The sequence below is a fragment of the Moschus berezovskii genome, chromosome 15 (assembly GCF_049115385.1).
Source record: "Moschus berezovskii isolate FMDL1 chromosome 15, NW_MosBer_1.0, whole genome shotgun sequence".
Lineage (NCBI taxonomy): Eukaryota > Metazoa > Chordata > Mammalia > Artiodactyla > Moschidae > Moschus > Moschus berezovskii.
In genome coordinates, this window is record NC_142474.1 from 40,679,619 (window position 1) to 40,697,285 (window position 17,667).

Genomic DNA, 17,667 nt, shown 5'->3' on the forward strand with positions numbered 1-17,667 from the left:
GCTCAGCTCCCCTAGAAGCACATCAGGGTCACATCTCCTGGAAACACGCTACACTAGCAGGAAGCCTCATCCACACTAAGGCTGTAAAGAACTATCCCCACGGAGCTTGGTGGGAAAGGAGGAGAAGCCGGCAGATCAGGACTGAGCCCCCAGGAGGGCCCCAGACTAGGACTGGGGACAGAGACTCAGAGGTCCTCCCTGGAGAGACCCATGCACACCATGCACTGGGCACCGCAGCCCTGGGACGACCCCAAGAGGTCATGGCCCCACAGCTGCTGTGAACCCAGGGAGACCCACAGGAGATCTGCAAGAACCTCAACTCCAAACCCTAGATGGCCAAAGATTAGTTGAAGGATTATTTCAAGGTATAAATCCAAACACTATAGAAAACATGCCGAGTTTAGGAGAGAAGAGGTGGTATTCAAGATAAACTCTAGTAAAGTGATTAAATATAAAAAATCCCAATGTTGTATCAATAGGGAGGCATAACCAAGAATCAGTTCAGTTCAGTTCAGTCCCTCAGTCGTATCCGACTCTTTGTGACCCCATGAATCACAGCATACCAGGCCTCCCTGTCCATCACCAACTCCCGGAGTTCACTCAAACTCATGTCCATTGAGTCGGTTATGCCAAACAGCCATCTCATCTTCTGTCATCTCCTTCTCCTCCTGCCCCCAATTCCTCCCAGCATCAGGTCTTTTCCAATGAGTCAACTCGTCGCATGAGGTGGCCAAAGTATTGGAGTTTCAGCTTCAACATCAGTCCTTCCAATGAACACCCAGGACTGATCCCCTTTAGGATGGACTGGTTTGACCTCCTTGCAGTCCAAGGGACTCTCAAGAGTCTTCTCCAACACCACAGTTCAAAAGCATCAATTCTTTGGTGCTCAGCTTTCTTCACAGTCCAACTCTCACATCCATATATGACTACTGGAAAAACCATAACCTTGACTAGATGGACCTTTGTTGGCAAAGTAATATCTCTGTTTTTTTATTTTTAATATAAATGTATTTATTTTAATTGGAGGCTAATTACTTTACAATATTGTATAGGTTTTGCATACATCAATTTGAATCGGCCACGGGTGTACATGTGTTCCCCATCCTGAACCTCCCCCATACCTCCCTCATATCTCTGCTTTTTAACATGCTATCTAGGTTGGTCATAACTTTCCTTCCAAGGAGTAAGTGTCTTTTAATTTCATGGCTGCATCACCATCTGCAGTGATTTTGGAGCACAAAAAAAATAAAGTCTGACACTGTTTCCACTAAACATGAAGTGTTTCCCATGAAGTGATGGGACCAAGTGCCATGATCTTAGTTTTCTGAATGTTGAGCTTTAAGCCAACTTTTTCACTCTCCTCTTTCACTTTCATCAAGAGGTTTTCAGTTCCTCTTCACTTTCTGCCATAAGGGTGGTGTCATCTGCATATCTGAGGTTACTGATATTTCTCCTGGCAATCTTGATTCCGGTTTGTGCTTCTTCCAGCCCAGCGTTTCTCATGATGTACTCTGAATATAAGTTAAATAAGCAGAATGACATATACAACCTTGACGTACTCCTTTTCCTATTTGGAACCAGTCTGTTGTTCCATGTACAGTTCTAACTGTTGCTTCCTGACCTGCATATAGGTTTCTCAAGAGGCAGGTCAGGTGGTCTGGTATTCCCATCTCTTTCAGAATTTTCCACAGTTTATTGTGATCCACACAGTCAAAGGCTTTGGCATAGTCAATAAAGCAGAAATAGATGTTTTTTTGGAAGTTTCTTGCTTTTTCGATGATTCAGCAGATGTTGGCAATTTGATCTCTGGTTCCTCTGCCTTTTCTAAAACCAGCTTGAATATCTGGAAGTTCTTGATTCGTGTATTGCTGAAGCCTGGCTTGGAAAATTTTAAGCATTACTTTACTAGTGTGTGAGATGAGGGCAATTGTGTGGTAGTTTGAGCATTCTTTGGCATTCCCTTTCTCTGAAATTGGAATGAAAACTGACCTTTTCCAGTTCTGTGGCCACTGCTGAGTTTTCTCAGTTTGCTGGCCTATTGAGTGCAGCACTTTCACAGCATCATCTTTCTGGATTTGAAATAGCTCAACTGGAATTCCATCTCCTCCACTAGCTTTGTTCATAGTGATGCTTTCTAAGACCCGCTTGACTTCACTTTCCAGGATGTCTGGCTCTAGGTGAGTGATCACACTATTGTGATTATCTTGGTCGTGAAGATCTTTTTTGTACAGTTCTTCTGTGTATTCTTGCCACCTCTTCTTAATATCTTCTGCTTCTGTTAGGTCCATACAATTTCTGTTCTTTATTGAGCCCATCTTTGCATGAAGTGTTCCCTTCATATCTCTAATTTTCTTGAAGAGATCTCTAGTCTTTCCCATTCTGTTGTTTTCCTCTATTTTTTTGCATTGATTGCTGAGGAAGGCTTTCTTATCTCTCCTTGCTATTCTTTGGAACTCTGCATTCAGATGCTTATATCTTTCCTTTTCTCTTTTGCTTTTTGCTTTTCTTCTTTTCACAGCTATTTGTAAGGCCTCCTCAGACAGCCATTTTGCTTTTTTGCATAACCAAGAATAATATTATGGAAATAGTAAACAGAAATCACTAAGGGATACCATGCAATGTCTGTCAACTGAGCAAAGACAATGTGTGGTAAAGTGTTGACAGAAAATGTTATTCTATTCAGCTTTATCACAAATATGATTTTCAAAGATTTTTTTTTCCCATCCTGTGGTTTGTCTTTCATCCCTCTGGTAATTTGTTTCAGTGCAAAATAGTTTTGAATTTGGATAAAGACTAATAATAATTTTTTTCTTTTATTGCCTGTACTTTTGGTGTCAAATCCCCCAAATTGTGACCATATCCAATGATGAGAAACTTTTTCCAGAAGTTTTTTTCTGCGAGTTTCATACTTGTATTTTGTATGTCTAAATCTCAGAAGCAATTGGAGTTGTTTTTTCTATAAGGCCAACTCCCAACTTCTTTTTGTATGTGGATATCTAGTTTTCCCACCACTGATACTCGAAAAGACTGTCCTTTGTAACTGTATCTATCTATTTAAAACAGATGTCATTTAAGTTCATTCACACTCTGAAAGATCCAGTTTTCCCTTGTAGTTCAGTTGGTAAAATATCTGCCTGCAGTGCACTAGACCGGGTTTGATCCCTGAGTCAGGAAGATCCCCTGGAGAAGGAAATGGCAACCCACTCCAATATCCTTGTCTGGAAAATCTTATGAACAGAGAAGCCTGGTGGGCTGCAGACCATGCATTCACAAAGAGTCGGCCATGACTGAATGACTAACACACACACACCAAAAGATCTACATCACTTCCAAGCGTTTTGTATTTTGGATGTCATGTTTTACATCTTCAAGCCTATCCCTTAACTGTTTACTATAGTCTTCTATCCTTTTTATTAGTTTATTTAAGTGCTTCATGTACTTCCTTTGTTATATATTTGCTTTTGCTATGGGGTTTTTTCCTTTTCTGTATTTACTTATTTGTATAAGGAAATAGTCTTTTATTTTCAAAGGAAAAAACAAAAAACAGGCTTCCATGGTGGCTCAGATGGTAAAGAATCTGCCTGCAGTGAAGGAGGCCCGGGTTTGATACCTGAGTTGGGAAAATCCCCTGGAAAAGCGAATGGCAACCCACTCCAGTATTCTTCCCTGGGAAATTCCATGGAGAGAGGAGCCTGGCGGGCTACAGTACATGGGGTGTGTTGCAAAGAGTCGGACATGACTGAGAGACTGACACCATTTACTGTAGGGTCAGTTTAGTGAGGATCTCAGCTGTGCTTCTCTAGGAAACTCTTTATCTCTTCTTTAATTCTGCATGACAATATTACTGGGTAGAAGGTCCTTGGTTGTAGCTATTTTTATCCTTTCAGTATTTTAAATATATCATGTAACTCCATTCTGGCCTATAATATTTCAGCTGCAAATCGAGAGCCTTGTGGGGATTCACTTATCTGAGACTCTGTTTTTCTCTTGCTCCCTTTGAAATTTTCTCTTTGATATTTGACAGTTGTAAGTCTTGGTGTGGGTCTCCTTGGTTTCATTTGTTTGGGACTCTGTACTTCTGGCACCTGGATGTCTTTTCCTTTCTTGAGGTTTGGGAAATTCTCTGTCATAATTTCATCAAATGCATTTTTCTGTGCCTTTCTCTCACTCTTCTCCTAGGACTACTATGTGAATGTTACTACACTTGATGTTGTCCCAGGTGACCATGCTTGTGAAAAATTGATTTTTATTTTTACTGTTCTGATTGAATGATTCCCATTATTCTGTCTTCTAGGTTGCTTACGCATTATTCTGTATTGGCTAACCTGTTGTTAACTCCTCCTAATGTACTTTTTATTTCATTTATTGTGTTATTGAGCTCTCATTGAGTCTTTTTTATATTTTTTAGCTCTTTGTTGAAGTTCTCACTGTTTCTCTATTCTTTTCAAAATATATTATTATAGCTTAACAATGCTGTATGTAATTCCTATGGTAACAGCAAAGAAAATAAAATAAAGTATATGGAACATAAATATAAAAGAGATGAGAATCAAAGATATCACTATGAAAAATCATCTGAACATAAAGGAAAGTGGTAATGGAAGAAATAAGGAACTAAGTCACACCAAAAAATATAAAAAGACATAATTATTTTCTTATCAGTTATTACTTTTAATGTAAATAAATTAAACTCTATGTTCAAACAGTATATATTGTGAGAATAGATTTTTTTTTTAATATATCAAATTTCTGTCATTATAAGTGATTCATTCTAAATCTAAGGACACAAATTATTTGAAAGGAAAAAATGACAAAAGACATTCTATGTAAACAGTAGCTAAAAGAGAGCTGGTGTGAAAACACTCAGTTCAGTTCAGTCACTCAGTAATGCCCAACTCTTTGTGACCCCATGAACTGTAGCATGCCAGGCTTCCCTGTCCACCACCAACTCCCAGAGCTTTCTCAAACTCAAGTCCATTGAGTTGATGATGCCATCCAATGATGATCTCTTCCTCTGTAGTCCCCCTCTCCTCCTGCCTTCAATCTTTCCCAGCACCAGGGTCTTTTCCAATGAGTCACTTCTTTGCATCAGGTGGCCAAAGTATTGCAGTTTCAGCTTCAGCATCAGTCCTTTCAATGAATATTCAGGACTGATTTCCTTTAGGATGCCCTGGTTGGATCTCCTTGCAGTCCCAGGGACTCTCAAGAGTCTTCTCCAACATCACAGCTCAAAAGCATCAATTATTTGGCACTCAGCTTTCTTTATAGTCCAACTCTCATATCTATACATGACTACTGGAAAAATCAGAGCTTTGATTAGATGGACCTTTGTTGGCAAAGTAATGTCTCTGATTTTTAATATGCCACTTTGGTTGGCCATAGATTTTCTTCCAAGGAGCAAGTGTCTTTTAATTTCATGGCTGCATTAACCATCTGTGGTAATTTTGGAGCCCGAGAAAATAAAGTCTCTCACTGTTTCCATTGTTTCCCCCATCTATTTGCCGTGAAGCAATGGGACCAGATGCCACAATTTTAACTTATTGAATGTTGAGTTTTAAGCCAGCTTTTTCACTCTCCTCTTTCACTTTCATCAAGAGGCTCTTTAGCTCTTCTTCACTTTCTGTCATATGGGTGGTATCATCTGTGTATCTGAGATTATTGATATTTCTCCTGGCAGTCTTGTTTCCAGCTTGTGTTTCATCCAGTCTGGCATTTTGCATGATATACTCTGCATATAAGTTAAATAAGTGGGGTTACAGTATATGGCCTTGATGTGCTCCTTTCCCAATTTGGAACCAGTCCATTGTTCCATGTCCAGTTCTAACTGTTGTTTCTTGATCTGCATACAAATTTTTCAGGTGGCAGGTAAAATGGTCTTGTATTCCCTATCTCTTGAAGAATTTTCCACAGTTTGTCGTTATCTTCACAGTCAAAGGCTTTGGTGTTATCAATAAAGCAGAAGTAGACGGTTTTCTGGAATTCTCCTGCTTTTTTGATGATCAAATTGGATGTTGGTAATTTGATCTCTGGTTTCTCTGCCTTTTCTAAAACCAGCTGGAACATCTAGAATTTCATGGTTCACATACTGTTAAAGCTTGGCTTGGAGAATTTTGAGCGTTACTTTGCTAGCATGTGAGATGAGTGCACTTGTGTGGTAGTTTGAACATTCTTTGGCATTACCTTTCTTTGGGATTGGAATGAAAACTGACCTTTTCTAGTCCTATGGCCACTGCTGAGTTTTCCAAATTTGCTGGCATATTGAGTGAAGTGCTTTAACAACAATATCTTTTAGGATTTGAAATAGCTCAAGTAGAATTCCATCACCTCCACTAGCTTTGTTCATAATGATGCTTCCTAAGGCCCACTTGACTTCACATTCCCGGTTGTCTGTTTCTAGGTGAGGGATCACACCATCATGGTTATCTGGGCCATGAAGATCTTTCTTTGTATAATTCTTCTGTGTATAATAGACAAAATTTAAAGGTTTTAAAATAAAATTTGTGACAAGACAAAGAATACTGATCAATGGCCAATCCACCAAGAATATAGAGAAATTTCAAACGTAGATGGGCCAAACATCAGAGTTCCAAAATATATGAAGCCAAGATAGATAGAATTGAAGGGAAAAATAGACATCACTATAACACTAGTTGGAGACATTAATATCTACTTTCAATAATCGATAAAACAACTAGGCAGAAGACCAATGAGGAAATCGAAAGAGATGCTATGAACAGCTGTACGCCAACACACTGAATAATCTAGTTGAAATGGAAAATTTCTAGAGACACACAGTCTATGAAGACAAAATCCTGAAGGGACAGAAAGCCTGAGTAGACTTATTCCTACCAAGCAGATTTAACCGGTAATTAGGAAACGCTCAAGAAAGAGAAGCCCAGGGCCAGATGACCACACTAGTAAATTCTGCCAAGCATTTATAGCAGAATTAACAGCAATCATTCTTAAATTCTCCAAAAAATATTGAAGAGGAAGGAATACTTTCCAACATATTCTATCAGGCCAGCATTAGCCAGAGACCAATCCCAGACAAAGATACTACAGAAAAATCAACTACAGACAGATGTTTCAGGTGATGATTGCTACAAAAATTCTCAATAAAATACTCAAAAATTGAATTCAGGAGCATACTAAAAATTATACATCATGACCAAATGAGACTCTTCCCTGGGCAACAACTGTGTACATATTTATTTTAGTAAAGGCAATACACCACATTAACAAAAAGAAGGGGGGAAATCACATGATAATAACAAGTGATGTGGAAAAAAGACCGTGACACAACTCAATATCCTTTTATGATAAAAAAAATTCAATAAACCATAAATAGAAAGAAGCTTTCTCAACATAATGAAGCCTATACATGAAAAACCACAACTCATATCAGATTCAGTGATAAAAGACTGAAAGCATTTTTGGTTAGGATCAATAATATAAAAGTTTTACCAACTTTCACCATTCATGGTAAACAGACAATCATCAGTTTCAGGTACAGTAATAAAAGAAACAAAAAATAATATGCATTCAAAAGTGGTAAAATTATCTCTGTTCTGAGTTGACATGATCATGTATGTAGAAAACCATAAAGATAGATAAAACAAAAAACTGTTACAGCTAATAAATAATTTTAGCAGAGGTGTGGGATGCAATATCAAAACAGAAAAGTCAGTTATATTTCTATACACTAAGAATGAACAATCTGAAAAGAAAAACTGTAAAGCAATTCCACTGGAAAAAAACATGAAAAAATAATGCATTTGGAAATAACAAAAATGGCAAAAGAAATGAATAATTAGTAATATAAAATTTGTTTGAAGGAAGTAAAGACAAAAATATATGGAAGAGCAACCATGTTTCATGAATGAAAGACTTAATATTAAGATGACAAAACTAATTAATCTACACATTCAGTTGAATTTTATATATACCAACATTATTTGAGGAAGGGGAAGTAGAAAAACTAACCCTAAAATGCATCTGGAATTACAAAGGACCCTGAATAGACAAAACAACTTTGAAAAGGAAGAAATAAATCTTGGAAAGTAGAAAGTGAAAAAAAAAAAACATCAGAGAACAGAATTTGGTTTCTCACAATTTGAGCTTTCATAATTAACTACAAAGCTACTATAATCAAAACCATGGGTAATGGCATAAAGACAGATATAAAGACTAATGAAATAAAAGTCATACAGAAATAAACACAAGCATATGATAATCAACAAGGTTGCAAAGACCGTTTATGGGGAAAAGTCAGTCTTATAAACAAACAGTGCTGAATAAACTTCATATCTATATTCAAAATAAAGAAGCTACCCATTAACTTATATCACACACAAAACCACACACACATACACACACCAAAATGCATTAAAAACCTAAGTATACAAGACAGAAATATGAAATTCTCAGGAGAAAAACTAGAGCGAAGTCTTCGGGACTTTGGATTTGATGCAGAAAAATAGATAAATAAATTTTGTCAAAATCAGAATGTTTTTGTATCAAAGAAACTTCAAGAGACTGAAAAGACAATCCACAGAAAGGGAAAAAAAAAAAAAACTTTGCAAATCGTATTTCCCATAAAGCTGAATAGCATGGAACTTCCTGGAAACACCCTAAAAATCTTATTTCAAATTGCTTGGTTCAGCAAGGTTTCTTGGTGATCTTTACTTTTTAATCCTTAATATGTCCATAATTAAACTTTTGATTGTCCCTGCTTAGTGATGCAAAATGTAAAGTGCTTTTATTTCCTCACTGTTTCTGAGCTTGTCTTTGCTACCACCATTTCTCTTCCCTACTGAATTAAAATCATTTTCTAAGAGCATTTGGATTTACCCATTGAACTATTCCTAGTGTTTCCCAACCAACAGATAAGGCTTCTCTGGTAGCTCAGATGGTAAAGCGCCTGCCTGCAATGTGGGAGACCCGGGTTCGATCCCTGGGTCGGGAAGATCTTCTGGAGAAGGAAATGGCAACCCACTCCAGTACCCTTGCCTGGAAAATCCCATGGACGGAGGAGCCTGGTGGGCTGCAGTCCATGGAGTCGCAAAGAGTCGGACACGACTGAGCGACTTCACTCACTCACTCAGACATGGACATGGTAGAAACTGTCACAGTCTCTGTGTGAACAGCCAACACACAGGAAAGGAAACACATTCTTCCACAAACATCACACCAAGCACTCTCGTGTATTCTCTCCACATCCTCCAGTAGGCATTTTTGTTTCGCTTTGACTCCAGTTTTCTACACAGTGCATCCCAAACCATAGTAACTCTGTGGACAGGATGATGGTAAGCTCCAAGTGACAGTGGCCCAGGTGCTTTGGTCATGTTCCCTGGTTCCTGCTTCTGTTCCCTCCCCTCCATTCTCAGAACCACCACCTGTTCTTCATCTTTGTATTCTTGCACTTACCGAATCTCAGAGTGTGAGGGAAGTTGAAAGCCAGTCACAGTCAGAGGATAAGTGTGATCAGATCACAACAGGAATAAAGTGCTACATCAATAAACATCGTCTTTCTATAGAAGGTGTTGATAATAACGTATAAGAAATGCTCAGATTCTCAAGCAAGCGTTCAAGGAGCTCTTTTTAGGTAACGTGCATTTCGATATCTGCTGGGTGTTCATCCAATCCATCTTCAGTAAAAACACAGTCTTCATGTCCTGAAGCAAGTACATCTATTGTTCTTGATCTGGTAACTAAAAATGTCTTCTCACTATAGTGTTCATGATTTCCACCCACAAATTCAGATGAGTGGGAAGGAAGCACAATTTTTCATTTTGCTTGGAATCAGTATCTGTGTGGCTATTTCAAACATGATCTTTCATGGAAATGGTACCTGAAGAACATACATTTCAGATATAGAACCAAGACTTTGGAGTATCCCCATCATCAGGGACTAGCTCCAAAGAGACACCCATTGTCCCAAGTTCTTTGTGAATTCAAGTCCAGCTGCCTGAATGGTGATCAGCTCAGCTCCACAGGAAAAAGAGGGTTACCACTTTGAGGTCTCAGCATCTAATTGTTGATATAAAAGAGAAACAAGTGGAAAAGTTTTAACATAATGGCCTATAGGAGTGTGTGAATGGAGGACAGCTTGGGACCATGCTGGGAGAAAAGACCTCCACATCAGAAGACCATTTTCTTATTCTCCAGACCACAAAAAGTCTCTTTTAGACAGTACCTGGAGGTTTCATGTGAATTGTGGCATTCACAGTAGAAACAGATATCAAGGGCTATTGTTCTAACATACAGAAATTCAAGTCATTTATCTTATTATTTGTTCACAAACTCTTGAAGTTGCTTTCAATAAAGACTGTGGTCTTCATCTCTAAAACATCTTTAGTTACCCCTTTTGGGGAAGAACCCTGACCTTGTGGATACCTGATATGTCTAATGTACATATCAGGTAATCCAACAGGTCTGGTGGATCCATGGAAGATAGCTCATTCATTACTTACCATCCAGCAAACACCAGATTTACTGTCACATGTATGAAACAATAAAAAGGCATGGCATTTTCTGTACCTCAGCATTTATTTGCCACAGAAACTGTATGTCCTGCAGAAAATAAGGTAGAAAAAGTGTCTGTTATCTCCTGGTTTTCAGAAATTAATTAAAACAATAACTACTGTCCCTTTCCAAAGCCGGGAAAACTGCTCATGGCTGAGGTCTGTGGAGGAGTAGAGGTAAAAATAAAAATGATCTTAATCACAGACACATTTGAGTTGAAATGCCATGCTGATGGAGCAATAGCATCAATTATACTCCTCAACATCCTGGTGTGTATATGTTAACCAATGTTATATCCTCTTTCTGTATTGACCCCTTCAACACTCTGTAATGCTCTTCTGTGTCCTTTGTTATAGACTGTATTTTAGAGTTTATTTTGTCTGATATGAGTATTGCCACTCCCCACTGTCTCATCATTTTTGTTTTCGTGAAATGTCTTTTTCATCCCTTTGCTGACAGACTTTGTGTCTAAAGACACATAGCTCTGCAGTGAGTCTGTTGTAAGCAGCATATAGATGGATTTGTGTTTTCTTATTATTCAGTCAATCAGCCAATCCATAGTTTACTCCATTGATTTTTAAGGTGATTATTGACAGGATTGTACCAATTGCCATTTTGTTACTTGTTTTCTGTTTTCTTTCCCCTAGTTGTGTGCTCTTCTTTTATTCTTCTTTGCCTGGCCTCTCGATGAAGGTAAAAGAGGAGAATATATAAAACAGTCTTGGGACTCTGTGGGAGAGGGTGAGGGTGGGATGGTTTGGGATAATGGCATTGAAACATGTATATTATCATATGTGAAATGAATCGCCAGTTCAGGGTCGATGCATGCTACAGGATGCTCCGGGCTGGTATGCAGGGATGACCCAGAGGGAGGATAAGAGGAGGAAGGAGGTGGGAGGGGTTTTGGGAGAGGGAACTCATGTACACCCCGGGGCGGATTCATGTCAACGTATGGCAAAACCAACCAATATAATATTGTAAAATAATTAGCCTCCAATTAAAATAAAAATTTAAAAAAAAAGAGGAGAATGAAAAATCTGGCTTAAAACTCAACATTCAAAAACAGTTTGTGGCATCTGGTCCCATCAATTCATGGCAAATAGATGGGGAAAAATGAAAATAGTGACAAAAATCACTTGGATTTTTCTTGGGCTCCAAAATCACTGTGGGCAATGACTGTAGTCACAAAATCAAAAGATGCTTGCTCCTTGGAAGAAAAGCTATAACAAAACTAGACAGTGGATTAAAAAGCAGAGACATCACTTTGTCAGCAAAGGTCCATCCATATAGTCAAAGCTATGGTTTTTTCAGTAGTCAAGTACAGATGTGAGAGTTGGACCACAGAGAAGGCTGAGCACTGAAAAATTGATGCTTTCCAACTGTGGTGCTGGGGAAGGCTCCTGAGAGTCCCTTGGACTGCAAGATCAAACCAGTCAATCCTAAAGGAAATCAACCCTGAATATTCTTTGGAAGGACTGATGCTGAAGCTGAAGCTCCAATACTTTGGCCACTTGATGTGAAGAACCAATTCATTGGAAAAGACCCCGATGCTGGGAAAGATTGAAGGCGGGAGGAGAAGGGGCCAACAGAGGATGAGATGGTTGGGTGATATCACTGATTCAACTGACTTGAGTTTGAACAAACTCCAGGAGATGGTGAAGGTCAAGGAATCCTGACATGCTTCAGTCCACGGTGTCACAAAGTCAGATGTGACTAAGCAACTAAACAACAGCAACTTGTGGTTTAATGATTTTCTTTAGTTGTATGCTTGTATTCCTTTCTTTCTCGTTTTTGTGGATTGATTGTAGATTTTTGACTGGTGATTACAGCGGGATCCATATATGTTAAATTCAAGCTGTGTGTCCTCATTTTAATTTGATAACCATTTAAGTTCAAACACATTCTAAAGGATCTGCATTTTTTACTCTCCTCTTGCACATTTTGTGTTCTTGATATCATATTCTTCCTTTCCTGTAAACTCTTACATCTTGGTGGCATCTTTTTTTTCCACTTAGAGAAGATCCTTTAACATTTCTTTCTGATTATTTTATTATTGATGAATTGTTTTAGTTTTTGCTTGTCTGAGAAGTTTTTAGGTCTCCTTTAATTCTGAATGATAATCTTGTAGGTTATCTTGCATTTTTTTTCCTTTCGGTATTTCAGAAAGATCTCGGCATAGTCTTCTTCCTACATAGTTTCTGCAGGAAAATCAGCCAATGATCTGATGTGGTTTTCCTTGTCTGTGACATGTTGTTTTTCTCTTGCTGCCTTGAGAATTCTCTCTTTATCTGTAACTTTTGCCATTTTGACTGTTGTACATCTTGGTGTGGGCAGTTTTGATTTTATGTTGTTTGAAACTCTCTGTGATTCCTGCACCTGGATAACTTTTCCCTTCTTTGGGTTCTGGTTATTTGGGGTCAGAATTTCATCAAAAGTCTTTTCTGCCCCTTTCTCTCTCTCCTTCTTCTGGGACTCCTAGAATATAGATGTTAGTATACCTGATGTTGTCCCAGTTGTCCTTTAAACTGTTCTCTTTTTTTTTAACTGGAGGATAATTGCTTTACAATGTTGTGTTAGTTTCTGCTGTGCAACAAAATGAATCAGCCACACGTATACATAGGTCCCCTCCCTTTAGAGCCTCCCTCCCATTAAATTATTCTCTTCTTTAAAATTTGCTTTTCTTTTTGCTGTTTTTATTGCATGATTTCAATAATGGTATCTTTCAGATCACTTCTGAATTCTGTATCACCTAGCCTGCTATTATTTCCTCTTAGTGTGTTTTTCTCTCTGAGTTATCATATTCTTCAGTTCTGATTGGTTATTGTTTTTAATATTTTCTAGCTAATTCTTAATACTCTCATTGTTTCATCTATTCTTTTCCCTTGTGAAGTTAGAATTCTTATTACTAATTCTTTGAAATATGGTAAATTATTTTGGTGAGTTATCTGTCTTATTAGCTATTTTTTCAGGGCTTTTTTTTCCTTCTTATTCTTTAACTTGAAACAAATTCCTCTATCTTCCAAATTTGCTTAACTTCCTCCAACTGTATGAAATTAGGTGAAGAAGTTACCTGTACCAGTCTTGCAGGCCTGTCCTTGTGTGGACATGTCCCTGTGCCATCTGTGTGCCTATAGACTTTGGGACAGAGTTGGAGCAGAGTGGGCAGAGGTCATGCCTTCCCCAGGGTGTACTGGCAGTTGGCAGCGTGGTTGGAGGTTGAGAGGGAGGCTAGATCCAGGGCCAAGTGTGAGCAGAGGTTTTTCTTGTGCTCTGTGGCTGTCTACAACCTACTGGACCAGGTGTGTCCCAAGGAGCTGAAGCAGAAGCCCTGACTGCTAACCTTACCTCAGTTCCGTCTTGTAAGTGTGCACCCCTCTCCCCAACTGTGGCACCTTTGCCTCAGAGGTGGCAGAGCTGGAGGGAGGTGTGCTAGAGCAGCCCCTGGTGTGGGAGCCCATGCCTGTGCTGCAGCCCTGGCACACCGTCAGAGCCCTAGACCCTGTTCCTCGGGCCCCTCTCTGATGGCCTCCCTGCCCCATCCAGACATCCTGCTGGTCTGAGCTGGCTCAGTAACCCTCCCCCCGCTCACTGCCCACTCTGCCCAGCATGGGCAGCCCTTGCCCCAGGGGGAGTGAACTGGATCCAGAGGCGATGAGGGGGCATCTGTGGGCTGGGGGGCACACTGGCTGCCCAGTAAATCAGCCAAGTCCTGGGCAGCGTCCGCCCCCCCACCACCCCAGCCTGTTCCAGGAGCAGGAGAGGGTATGTGTCTCAGGAGAGGAGCCAGGGGGGCAGTGACCTCCTGGGATCATCCCAGGGCTATGGTACCCAGTGTGTGGTGTGCACGGGTCTCTCCAGGGAGGACCTCCGAGTTCCTGTTCCTCAGCTGCTGTAGGAGCTGAGCTCAGCGTCCTGTCCTCTTGCCCACCTAGAGCTCCTCCCCAGGATAGTGTGTGACACTCACTGTGCTCTAAGTGTGGCTCCTGTGATTGTTCAGGAAGAGTCGGTGCCGATTTCTTTTCTTCCTTTCCTGGACCATGGTTTCCACTCTTTCTTTCTTTATTTCTTTCTCCCTTTCTAGTTCTCTTCCTCCCTTCTTCCCTCCTTTCCTTCTTTTTTTCTATGAGGGGTGTGAATGTTCTTGTATGTCTGTGTGTGTTCATACTGGCTACTTGAAACACGAGGCAAATACTTGCTCTTGGCAGACTTATTCCTTGTCCTGACTGGACTTAGCTAGTTGGTTTCCCATGCTTCTAGTGCTGGGATCAGCCCAACAGGAAAATTAAGAGCAACTCAGTTCATTCCTGAGTCAACATCTTGCCTGGCTCATGGGTAGCTTTCTGATTCTCCTGAATTTGTGACTGTTTTTGAATGCCTTACTATCCCCAAAACCACACCCCAGTTCTACTCAGGGTTTTATTAATACATGGTCTTGTCTATGTCTCCATCCTTAATCCTTTGTCCCTGGCCCCGTATGTAAATATATACATATATATAATACATAGCCTTTCCTGCAGGGCACTTCCTTGTAACTCAGACAGTAGAGAATCTGCCTGCAACGCAGGAGACCCTGGTTCGATCCCTGGGTCAAGAAAATTCTCTGGAGAAGGGAATGGCAACCCACTCTGATATTCTTGCCTGGAGAATCCCATGGACAGAGGAGCCTGGCAAACTACAGTCCATGGGGTGGCAAAGAGTCAGAGATGACTGAGCAACCAAGCACAACACACATCACTAAGCACTTTGCCAAAATGCCTGCCTTTAGTATCCTTTTCAGGGTTTAACCCTTCTCAGGTCTGTAAAGAAAAATAATTTGCTGTTGGGAAATATAAAAAGGCAAGTTTTTCTAGAAGAGTTTGAGTAGGATAGGTGTTAGCTCTTCTCTAAATTTTTGGTAGAATGCAGCTGTGAAGGCATCTGGACCTGGGCTTTTGTTTGCTGAAAGATTCCTGGTTACAGTTTTAATTTCCATGCTTGTGATTGTACTGTTAAGACTTTCTATTTCTTCCTGGTTCAGTTTTGGAAAGTTGCACTTTTCTAGGAATTTGTCCATTTCTTCCAAATTGTCCATTTTATTGGCATATAATTGCTGATAGTGGTCTCTTATGATCCTTTGAATTTCTGTGTTGTCTGTTGTGATCCCTCTATTTTCATTTCTAATTTTATTGATTTGGTTTTTCTCCCTTTGTTTCTTGATGAGTCTGGCTAGTGGTTTGTCAATTTTATTTACCCTCTCAAAGAACCAGCTTTTAGCTTTGTTGATTTTTGCTATGGTCTCTTTTGTTTCTTTTGCATTTATTTCTGCCCTAACTCTTCCAGAAAATTACAGAGGAAGGTAACCTTCCAAACTCATTCTATGAGGCCACCATCACCCTAATACCAAAACCTGACAAAGATGCCACAAAAAAAGAAAGCTACAGGCCAATATCACTGATGAACATAGATCCAAAAATCCTTAACAAAATTCTAGCAATCAGAATCCAACAACACATTAAAAAGATCATACATCATGATGAAGTGGGCTTTATCCCAAGAATACAAGGATTCTTTAATATCCACAAATCAATCAATGTAATACACCACATTAACAAACTGAAAAATAAAAACCATATGATTATCTCAACAGATGCAGAGAAAGCCTTTGACAAAATTCAACATCCATTTATGATAAAAACCCTCCAGAAGGTGGGAATAGAAGGAACATACCTCAACATAATAAAAGCTATATATGACAAACCCAAACAAACATTATCCTCAATGGTGAAAAATTGAAAGCATTTCCCCTAAAGTCAGGAACAAGATAAGGATGCCCACTCTCACCACTGCTGCTATGTACCCCAGCGTTCATCGCAGCACTGTATATAATAGCCAGGACATGGAAGCAACCTAGATGTCCACCTGCAGATGAATGGATAAGAAAGCTGTGGTACATATATACAATGGGGTATTACTCAGCAATTAAAAAGAATATATTTGAACCAGTTCTAATGAGGTGGATGATACTGGAGCCTATTATACAGAGTGAAGTAAGCCAGAAAGAAAAACACCAATACAGTATACTAACACATATATATGGAATTTAGAAAGATGGTAATGATAACCCTGTATACAAGACAGCAAAAGAGACACAGATGTATAGCACAGTCTTTTGAACTCTGTGGGAGAGGGCTAGGGTGGGATGATTTGGGAGAATGGCATTGAAACATGTGTATTATCATATGTGAAACGAATTGCCAGTCCAGGTTCAATGCATGATACAGGATGCTCGGGGCTGGTGCACTGAGATGACCCAGAGGGATGATATGGGGAGGGAAATGGGAGGGGGGTTCAAGATGGGGAACACATATACACCTGGGGCAGATTCATGTCAATGTATGGCAAAACCAATACAATATTGTAAAGTAATTAGACACCAATTAAAATTTAAAAAAAAAAAAGGAAAAAAGGCATTTTTTTTTCATTTGATGTTTTGATTCTTTATTAAGGGATTACATTTTGAAACATGCTTAATAATATTAAACACTTTTAAACTTTATGATTTGTATATGTGTGGGTGTTAGTATTGTAAGATAATTGTTTCAGTTGATGTTGGATCAAGATTGGGTTTCGTAATCAGAAAAATGAAATGATTGTTATGTGGAAGTTTCTATGTAACATATGGTCAATAATTGTTAGCCCATCTCATCATTGTATGATACTTAAGGTTATACTGATTAAAAAAAAATAAAACAAGTTAACTGACTTCAGTTTTCTTCTACCTCCAAAGGTATTGGTTTAATCATGCTCCTCCTCCTACATGTAATCTGCTAACACTGGACAGTGCAGCTGGCTTGTTAACTTCCTGTTATATATAACCTCTTAAGGCAGAAGAAAAAAATCAGAGTCTGCTTACTCAGAGGAGCAACAAGCAATGGATCCCAAAGGCCAAAGGGTGAAGCTTAATGATGGCCACTTCATTCCTGTCCTGGGATTTGGAACCTATGCACCTGAGGAGGTAAGAGCAGTGGTTTGGAGTTGAGATATAATATAAATAGTAGTGGATGTGACATGAGTGGAAGGGGACTTGGCTTGTCAAGCACTGAGTTCCTGTGTGACCCTGGGAGGATCACATGGTTCCACTAACCAGGAGAGAGCATCTAGTCT

At 39.4% G+C, this 17,667-nt stretch overlaps 1 protein-coding gene across 3 annotated transcripts in view; it reads left to right on the forward strand.

Moving 5' to 3' along the window:
• The first annotated feature begins 17,363 nt into the window (after positions 1–17,363).
• The window catches only part of LOC129559585 (aldo-keto reductase family 1 member C3), a 30,561-nt gene continuing 30,257 nt past the window's right edge, over positions 17,364–17,667 (forward strand). For all 3 annotated transcript variants that reach the window (XM_055431518.2, XM_055431504.2, XM_055431508.2), the window contains exon 1: positions 17,364–17,518. In XM_055431518.2, the coding sequence (XP_055287493.2) occupies positions 17,435–17,518 (84 nt within the window). In that variant the 5' untranslated portion in view covers positions 17,364–17,434. The remainder of the gene's footprint in view (positions 17,519–17,667) is intronic.